The sequence below is a fragment of the Misgurnus anguillicaudatus genome, chromosome 12, assembly GCF_027580225.2.
Source record: "Misgurnus anguillicaudatus chromosome 12, ASM2758022v2, whole genome shotgun sequence".
Classification (NCBI taxonomy): Eukaryota; Metazoa; Chordata; class Actinopteri; order Cypriniformes; family Cobitidae; genus Misgurnus; species Misgurnus anguillicaudatus.
In genome coordinates this window covers 6,910,778-6,920,688 of record NC_073348.2, presented here as the reverse complement: position 1 = coordinate 6,920,688, position 9,911 = coordinate 6,910,778, and the positions used below count along the sequence as shown (strand labels likewise).

The following is a 9,911-nucleotide window of genomic DNA, read 5'->3' as shown; positions in this document are numbered from 1 at the left end:
GTAGTAATTAGTAATTTGTCGGTGGATTACTTTTTTTAAGTAAACAAAGGGGAACTGAAGCGCTGCTGGTATCCCTTGTATCCTCTGGTGCTCTTGGAAGAGTAAATGTTATGAAAAAGAATTGGAAAAACAATTTTTTTTCAAAAAGTCTACTGAGTGCCTGGACTTGGAATTTGTTTTTCCAATTCTTTTTCATAATTGAGTTTCCTGTCTAAAAAGCCCAAATAGACTCAAAAGTGAAGTACTTGACTTTCCTGTCTAATAGACTGAAAACTGAAGTGGCCTATATAAGCCGATCTTTCTGAAAATTTCTCATTCTCTCTTAACGGCTGAGGATCCTTCCTTTCGCATTTACGATTGCTTTATTCACAATTCATTCATTCAAATTATGTCTTTTACGTGTCCGATATGTGGTGGCCGCTACATGCAGCTGAGCCAGCATTTGAGGTTGAGGAGAGGAAGCTCCTTCTGGCCCTGGAGTCTGGCAGGGTGGACGTCCGTAAAGGACGTTGCCCTGTCCCCAGGTGCCAGAAGGAAGTTGCCAGAATGGGCCGGCACTTACACGGCCACAGCGAGCTGTCGGCGAGGGTCAGAATTATGGAGAAGCTGGCCGCCTTGAGGGCCGATGGACCGGTGGTGCCGATGGCGTCTACCCTGGACCTGCAGAGGGAAGAAGAGCAGGCCGGGGAAGAAGCCATCGATGCCCCGGCGGAGGAGGATGCCGACGAGCAGCCCTGCGGCACCGAGGCCTGTGGCGCGCATGCGAGAGAGGGTGTGCGAGCTAGAGAAACAAGTCGACATTGCAGGCCGCTGACTTCAAAGGGGTGACGAAGAAACTGCTGCAGGCCCTGGAGTCTCCCGCGGAGGAGGAGGACGAGGAGGAGGCGGGGCCGTCCACAGCCAAGCGAAGCACGAGGGAGAAGACTCAGAGGCCTTCCTCGCCGCCCCCACAAGAGCCCCCGCAGGAGTTTGAGCAAGGTTCGGATCCAGTCGAGGAGGAGAGCGCCACGTCTCAGTACCCGGAGCACAACGCGGTCCTGAGTAAGTACGGTTCCCGTTTAACGTCCTCCTGTCGATCGTCTGTAATGCTAATGAATGCTATAATGCTTTCTCTCTCTCTCTTCAGACCAGCTCCTGGAGGAGTACCGCCTGCACCAGCAGGGCCCGGAACCCTCCAGGAAGCTCAAAGAGAATGTGGCGGGGAAGATATACAGGATCTGATCCTTCATCGGGCACATGGCGGCGGGGAAGGGGTGCCTGTCGATGTTGGAGTTCCTAGACGACCCCGGGATGATCAGGAAGTGAGTTTCGCTCCCGTCGTTTTGACGTTTTAACTCTGAACGTTAACTCTGGTCGTTAACTCTTTCTTTTCGTTCGTCCGCAGATGGCAGGGCAGCTTGAGGTTGTGCAAAATAGCCGAAACAACCATAAATCACTACCTCAAAAACCCTGCCCAGTTTATGGACTACGTCTCGGAGACCCCCCTCCCACGTCCCGCCTGTCGAAGAAGGCCCTGACGGGGATCAGGCGGGAGTTGAGGTCTCTGATAAGGGGCCTCAAGAGGGGGATGGTGATGCACCAGATCGGGGTGAAGCAGGCAAAGGAGGGCCGGCTGATCCCCAAACAGGTGTTAAGAAAATGCCGCTCCAAGGCGAAAAAAGGTCATCCTGGGGCTCCTAGGTAAGTCGACATTACCGGCGGCTTGCGTTCCTTCGCGTGGAGCGCGCCCGGTTTTACTAACGTGCCTTTTTGTCTCCACAGACCAGCTGGAAGAGGACGGGCTGCAGAAGACTCAGTTCCTGCTCTACGGCCACATGACGGCCTTTTTCACCTCCATCTATGGTCACAGACTTGGGGTGTTTCAGAATCTGACCATAGAGGAGGTGGAGAAGGCCATCAAGTCGGCCAGCTCGGGGTCGTACCTCATAAACGTGAGTGTTTTTCCTAGCGTACTTCGGAAACGCCCGACGCCTTTCGAACGTCTGACTCTGTCTCTTTGCTCCGTGTTTTCACAGATATCGCTCCACAAGACCAACCAGGCGTTCAGTCCGGCGCAGCTGTCCCTCACGCCGGAGGAGTACTCGTGGTTTCGCCGGTTCCTGGCGATGAGGGTTAACCTGGTCGGAGGGCCGGACGCCACCCATTTCTTCTTCACATTGACACCCAACCCCTGTAAAAACCTGAACAGTTATTTCCAGGGGGCTTGGGTGTTGATGGGACTTCCGGGGAAGCCGACGTTCACGGACCTCCGGACCCCCATCGCCACGCACGTAAGCGTCTCGCTCGTTCTGTGTCCGTCAATGTCGATCGTACGAAAATACTGACTGTTCTTCTCTCAGGCCCGGAACACGCACACCTCAAGTTACCGGATCAAGGTGGCCAAATTCATGTGCCACGACACCTCCAGTTATTTGAGGAGGTCTCCCCGGCGAAGCCGTCCGAGGAGGGGACGAGCCGTAAGAGGGTGGCCAAAACCAAATATGGCGGCGGGAAACGCCGACGGGAGGAGTCGCCGCCCACCTCCCCATCTTCCAGTAGCTCGGAAGTGGGGGAGACAGTGCCCTTCCAGGAGTCCGGGGTGTCCTCGATCGACTCTCCCTCGGTGCGTTGTCTTCCCTTATATCTTGTTCGCGTCTAAGGGTCGTTTGGCTTGTTTTCTTTGCTAATTTGTTTCTTCGTCTTGTGTTTCAGAGCTTAGAGTACCCCCCGACCCAGGAATTGGCCAGCCCGCCCTCGCTTTCCTCCTCGGACGCTTCGCGGGAAACGACCCTGAGCAGGAGCCCGCCTCTCCCCTTCCTACGGCCCAGCAGCCCGCCTCTCCCCTTCCTATGGCCCAGCAGCCCGCCTCTCCCCGTCCGACGGCCCAGGGGCCCGCCTCTCCCAAGCTGGCAGCCCAGGAGCCCGCCACGCCCAAGCCGCGCAGGCGAGTTGCCATCAGGCGGAGGCCAGTGGTTCTCCTGTCGCCTTTGAAAAGCCCCAAACTCAAAAAGCTCTGCCGGCTCTCTGGCCTTGCTCGTGCCAGTCGGGCACGAGCGAACTTGAGAAGGGCCACCGAAGCCGCCAGGAAAAGAAAATAGTCGTCATTGTAAATAGTTCTCATGTTCGTGTCGTTCATTGTTCTTGTTAAGTGTGTTTTTCTTGTGTTTTAATAAATGTTCTAAGTGTTCAATCATGTGTTTGGTCGTTCTTTACATTTTTTATTGCATGGTAAATAACATGCAAAAGCACTGTTTAACAACACAAATGGATGCATTTCTTAAATAATGTAAATGTCACCGAACTCAATGTCAGGAAGTTTTTCTACACATTTAATGCCTGTACAAAGAACTTGTGGTTCTTCATATGGATCTATGATTCCTAACTCCTTTATCTTCCTCTTGTATATATCTTTTTGTGATGCTAATAAGTGCGATGACATGACGTGAAGAGTTAGCTGAGGCCGCTGCACTAATAATAGATAGTAGTGGGGGAAAAAATGATTCTGTTTGGTTAAAAATTTTGCACACGCAATTATATTAATACTGTAGCACAAAGTATTGCGATATTTAGGCTAATTATAAAATAACTACAGTATAATAATATACTAATAATATTTATTACTCACCCCTAATAATAGATCCATTGATTGCCACTGAGTAGCTGACGGATGTATTCCATCAAAATGGCTGACACGTGGCTAGGGGTCACGTGACTTGGAGATCCCTATAAGGCATTTTTGTCTTATATATGATAGAGTAACCTTAAGCACAATTATTTAAAATGACTTAAACTTGTATATTGTTTTCTGAGTAATGTTAAAAAAATTGTAGATTGTTGCAATGCCACCTCCACGATCAGCCAAACGGGGCTCATGTTTAAAAACTACTGTAGGTGGAGTAGATGTATTTAAACCAATGTAGTCATTCTGTTTAAGCCAGGTCTCAGTTAGTCATATTACAATAAAACCATTACCTGTGATCATTTAATTTACTATTAAACCCCTAGGTGTAAGCGAGCTAATGTTTTGGAGCCCTAACTTGAAATTTTTTTGTTAACTTTGTTTGATTTTTTTGTGGATTGATGATAATCAGATTTTTTTTTCAGATTTTACAGGCAACTTATTATTTGACCTCACTATCTGGGGAAATACACATGTGCTTTTATTGATTAGGTCGGTATTTTTAAGGATTGGACTTACTAGTCAAGTAGTGCGCAGTATCTTTGAGATGATGTCCGATGGCAGATCCGCTCCAATTCTACTGGGGTGCAGCCCATATATATATATATATATATATATATATATATATATATATATATATATATATATATATATATATATATATATATATATATATATATATTTATTAGGGGTGGAACAATACATGTATTCGTTTCAAACCGAATCGGTACGGGGGTCACGGTTCGGTGCATGAATTTAAACGGAGAATACACGGTATGAAAATAAAAAAAACTTGTGTGCAAAATAATTAATGTAATGCGGAACTACTGTTAGATACGCGGGTTCTTTATGGACAGCTAATCTGTTGCCCCGCTTTAGCTCTGAAGCTCTGATTGGCGCCGATGCAGCCGAGCTCCGCCTATGTATGCGCTCTATCAGAGCCCGTCTACATTCTCTGGCACTCTGCATTGTTTTGTCACATCGACGCCGGTCCAGTCAGTGAGTGAGCAGCCGACAGCAAATATGACAAGTGGTGGTGTTCCACAAGAGTTAGACGCCCCGCCAGCCTCTTTAAGATCGCAAGTTTGGCAAAACTTCAGTTTTCCAGTCAGTCAGTTACAGTAGTACAGGCGAGAGAGTGGTGGAAAAGACGAGGACTTTGCGTCGCCCTTGTTAGGTATGTGAGTGGAAATACATCTAATAAGGGCTCTCAAGTCTCACGCATTCACCTTGACACACACGCATTTCAGTCAGTTCAAGCGCCACACTTTGTATTTCTCACGCTGAGAAGTAGGAGATAAATTGTCCTGCTATATACAACAGGCATATGCAGGGCAGTTCTGTCGAGTTCAGCTGCTTTTCAGTTTTTTTCAGCTTATGCACCCCAAAATCCTGTCATTTATGCAGGCATGGCTCTGTGTGGCAAGTGCAGAGATAAACCGCAGCTGCGCGGCGATTCTGACGCGTACAGCCTTAACAAGCCGTAAATCGCGACACGCGACAAACTGCAGTGGGTTCTAGTTTAGAAAAGGTTTCACACACACAAACGTCTAGAAATGAGAGTAGCAACCGCCCTAGTACTGGTGAGATTGATCCGGTGGTCGAAGAAATGTAAAGAAGCACAATTTTAAAGCATAATGTCTGTGTTTTATGACTTCTAACTGTATTAGGTACAGGGCCTATTTAATTCAAGCATATGTGCAACTTTAAATTAACAAAAATCTATTTCAGACTTATATGTAAAATGTATAGTCACTGCTTAAACATGTAGATAAAAGAAAGGGAAAGGTTCTCCGATATACAGTTGTGTTCAAAATTATTCATCCCCAACTGTAATTGATTGTTTTGGCCGGTTTGACATTTATTTTGATCATTCAGTCATCCTGCTTACAATTACATCAAATAGGCATGTGTAGGTCAGACAAATATAAAATAACTTTTGTAATGAAATAACCACAAATGTCTTTTCTGTGCTCACATCATTATCAGTTTTATTCAACCCCCAAGTGACATTCAATCTTAGTACTTAGTACAACATCCTTTTACAGTTAAAACAGCTTTTAAACGTGAAGCATAGCTTGACACAAGTGTCTTGCAGCGATCTACGGGTCTCTTCGCCCATTCATCATGGGCAAAAGCCTTCAGTTCAGTCACATTCTTAGGCTTGCGCACTGCAACTGCTTTCTTTAAGTCCCACCAGAGGTTCTCAGTCGGATTTAAGTCTGGTGACTGCGATGGCCACTTCAAAATGTTCCAACCTTTTTTCTGCAACCATGCTCTAGTGGATTTGGAGGTATGCTTGGGATCCTTGTCCTGTTGAAAGGTCCAACGTCTCCCAAGTCTCAGGTTTGTGACGGACTGCAACACATTGTCATCCAATATCTCCTGGTACTGAAGAGAATTCATGGTACCTTGCACACGCTGAAGTTTCCCTGTACCTGCAGAAGCAAAACAGCCCCAAAGCAAACAGTTCTAATTTTCCACAAAACACTATCCCAAAGCTTCTGTGGTTTGTCCACATGACTTTTGGCATACTGCAGTCGACTCTTCTTATTCTTTGGAGACTGCAAGGGGGTGCGCCTGGGAGTTCTGGCATGGAGGCCTTCAGTACGCAGGGTGCGCCGTATTGTCTGAGCAGAAACTTCAGTACCCACATCTGACAAATCTTTTCTCAGTTCCTCAGCAGTCACACAGGGACTTTTTTCCACTCTACGCTTGAGATAGCGCACAGCAGTCGCAGTTAGCATCTTTTTTCTGCCACGACCAGGAAGCGTTTCAACAGTGCCCTTTGCCTTGAATTTGCGAATGATTCTTCCTATGGTGTCTCTTGGTATGTTTAACATCTTTGCAATCTTCTTATAGCCATTGCCCTTCCTGTGAAGATTAATCACCTCTTCTCTTGTCTTCCTGGACCATTCTTTTGACTTCACCATGTTTGTAACCACACCAGTAAATGTTTAGAAGGAGTTGAGTATCACAGTCATTTTAAAGCTGCCTAATTGGTGCTTATTAGGCTTTATTGCTGTTCCCTGACATCCATAGGTGTTTTCAATACCTGAACCTCTGTTCTTCAGAGTGGTAGTTCTTTAAGGGGTTGAATAATTGTGTCAATGAAGAATTCACAAAAGAAACATTTACTACTATATTACAAAACCAATTGATGTCATTTTAGTTGCATATGGTTCTTTAAGAAGTCATTGTAGGATTTCATTCTGAATACAATTACAAATGTACACTAAATTCCCTAAAACCCTTAACAGCATTGGGGGGTTGAATAATTTTGAACACAACTGTACATAAGTTCACTTCACCATTTCCTTATGCAGAAATAGATGATTAAGAGTAATAAAATCTTTAAAATATTTAATTGTTTTTGACTTGGTCCATTTTTGTCTTTGGTTCCAGTACATATCTTAGTCACTAAATTACCAGCAGTTTTTAACATTGTTACTAGGTGCTAACTAGATTATAGCAAAAATGTGTGTATAAAACTGTAAAATAATAGCCTGACGTTGTCATACTCAATTCTAGTCAGAATTTGAGTCTGATACCGCTCCATTGAGCTATAATTATGAGGCGTGTCTCAACCGAAAAATGCCTCTGCACTCAATTGGATAGACCTACGACCAATCAGAGCAACGGCGTGTGTGACGTATGTTGAAATTACGTCTTTGCAGCCTGACCGAACTGCTAGTTATTTCGCTACAATGACACTAACATTGTGATTATACTGAGTTAGCGAATGTACATCAACACCTATTATGTTTACAACATTTCGTTTATATCACAACATGAAGTATTTACTAAGTCATAGAGTAAGACTATCTCTTACCATTTGTACGTTAGGTGAACTTCATCCATGACAATACCCATTACGTTGGCTTGAAAATATTGGAGCCTAGCATGTCCCTCCACTTATTCAGCAACTACGATTCCGGGCTTCCGAATAGAAGCTGGCAACGACCGCTAATTATATCCATCTCGTCGTGCACGCTGAGTTGCATCGCCGTGATATCTTTTAGAACAGACTCAATGTCAGAATCCACACATCTGAACTCTACAGCAGCAGCCATTCAACACACGCGCTCTTTGGTGACGTGGTTCATTACGTTACTGTTGATTATCTGTCCATCATCGTATAAAGCCCGCCCTGACAATTTGATTGGTTTGACCAGCATTTGTCTTAGCATAGTAGCTCCTTAACGGAGAAACGCCAGACCGATCTTCCCGTTTTCAAATTCTTGTGGGCGGGGCTAAGATCGGCTGGCACCCAGGCTAGTAAAATAATTGAGAGAGAAACTGGAGATCATTTTATCACAATAACTAATTACTTATTCATTTCATTTAGAATCTTCAAAAAACGCACAGAGAAAGTGGTCCACAGAAGAGATCCAGGCTGTGGAAGAAACCCTAATGGACTACATCAGTTCTGGAAAAGTTCCTGGAAAAGCCCAGTGCATGGAGTGCATTGAAAGGAGGTCCCCATCAGCACTTCAAGGGAGAAGTTGGAAAGGGTTAAATTTTATGTCAAAAATCGCATTGATTCCATGAAGCGTAAAATGTAAAACGATAGAGCCTTTATGAAGATGTTTTTCCCATGTTTGTGGATAGGATAGCATTGGTTTGTTGAAAACTTGAAATAAAAGGTAAAGGGCCTTTATAGGGCTGGGTGATAATTTTATGTTAAAAATCGCATTGATTCCATGAAGCGTAAAATGTAAAACGCTAGAGTCTTTATCAAGATGTTTTTTCCATGTTTGTGGATCGGATCGCATTGGTTTGTTGAAAACTTAAAATAAAAGGTAAAGGGCCTTTATAGGGCTGGGTGATATATCACATGTGATTATTTATGCACATCTAATCAGTAAAGCAGTTTCCATTATTAGTAGTAAATCGCTATCACCTGCTTTCCAAAGATCTTCTTTCAGATGAAGCAGCATTTACTACACAGAGATGTAGTTTACCGACAAGCTATGCAATATCACATTAATTAATGTACAGTATGTAACAGGTCGAGTCTGTAACAAAGCTAACTACTGGTGTAACAAAAGGTATTGTTACATATGTGTTACAATGTAATTATATTGAAAGTACCTTGTGTGGTACTATGTAATAGTGATGTCCAGTTCGTGAACGAATCGTTTTTTGAACTGGTTCTTTTCAGTGAACGACTTGAATCAGTACACCTAATCAGACTGAATCGTTTAAAAAGTTTGTGACTTGGGACAGCAATGATCCACAAGTTACTCATTTTCAGATGTGCTCGACAATCATTCAGAATCTAGGGGTGTAACGGTACGCAAAAATCACGGTTTGGTGCGTACTAGGGCTGCACGTTTTCAAGTTTTTAATTAACCGTTAACCGACACCCTTAGCGGTTAATACTCGGTTAACCATATTATGCGCAAGGCAACCCAGAGATAAAGACACACGATAAAAAAGGGGTAGTTATTAATTTTTAACACCTTTAATAACTGGTTGGACCACATTTAAAACGAAATTAATTTATAGAAATAAAACGCAGTGGTAAGGACAGAGCAGCTTAAGTATGTCACTGACTTTACGTTAGCGGGGATGCTAGGCTGGGCAAAGGTATTCGCAGGCTCCGCGGCCGCCTCTGTATGATGCCCGGGTGTTGGCTGGGTTTGTCGCGATAGTAGGTGAAACGGGGATTACCGGTGCTCCAGCCTCTCACCGGTTAGATCACTTGCCCACCCCGACACCGTCTTTCACCGTCGTTTTGATATTTTCTTGTAATTAAATCATTTAGCTTCGTTAGAGAGAGCAAACACTTATAACTGAATGTGTCTGCTGCATGAATTCAGCGGACCTGAACGCACGTCACTTCACAGAGCAGCAGGTGTCAGATTTCATTTATTTCTGTCAGAGTTTGCGAGGCGAGCTGAATGACCAGATGATAGCAGAAGCCGCGTGCTTACTCGTTTTTGTTATAATGCACATATATGATGTTTAATATAAGCGAGATAGTTTTGTTTTATTTTTTATCAAGAAAAATAATAAACCCATCATTCAAGCAGCGCTTTATGGAGGAGTCGGTTGCACTGCTTGGAACTGGCAAGTTCTGCGAGAATTACCTGCACACATTGACTCAAGCACTTAATTAAACCAGCTGTTTATTCATAAGCGATTTAATGCAGCTTACGCAAGCGCTGCATTTACACAATTGCGTAATTCAAAAGTGAAAGTAAAATGCGCACGTCTGCATGCATTAACCGGTGGGAAAATTCTGTCA

The 9,911-nt window shown here is 44.4% G+C and overlaps 1 protein-coding gene across 1 annotated transcript; it reads left to right on the top strand.

Annotated features, from left to right (window-relative positions):
- Positions 1 to 1,750: 1,750 nt before the first annotated feature.
- Positions 1,751 to 3,163, top strand: LOC141368973 (uncharacterized). The gene is made up of 4 exons (XM_073873839.1): positions 1,751 to 1,931; positions 2,016 to 2,270; positions 2,340 to 2,602; positions 2,692 to 3,163. Exons 1-4 carry the CDS (start codon positions 1,815 to 1,817, stop codon positions 2,696 to 2,698), a joined length of 642 nt encoding a protein of 213 aa, XP_073729940.1. The 5' UTR covers positions 1,751 to 1,814; the 3' UTR covers positions 2,699 to 3,163.
- The last annotated feature ends 6,748 nt before the right edge of the window (positions 3,164 to 9,911 follow it).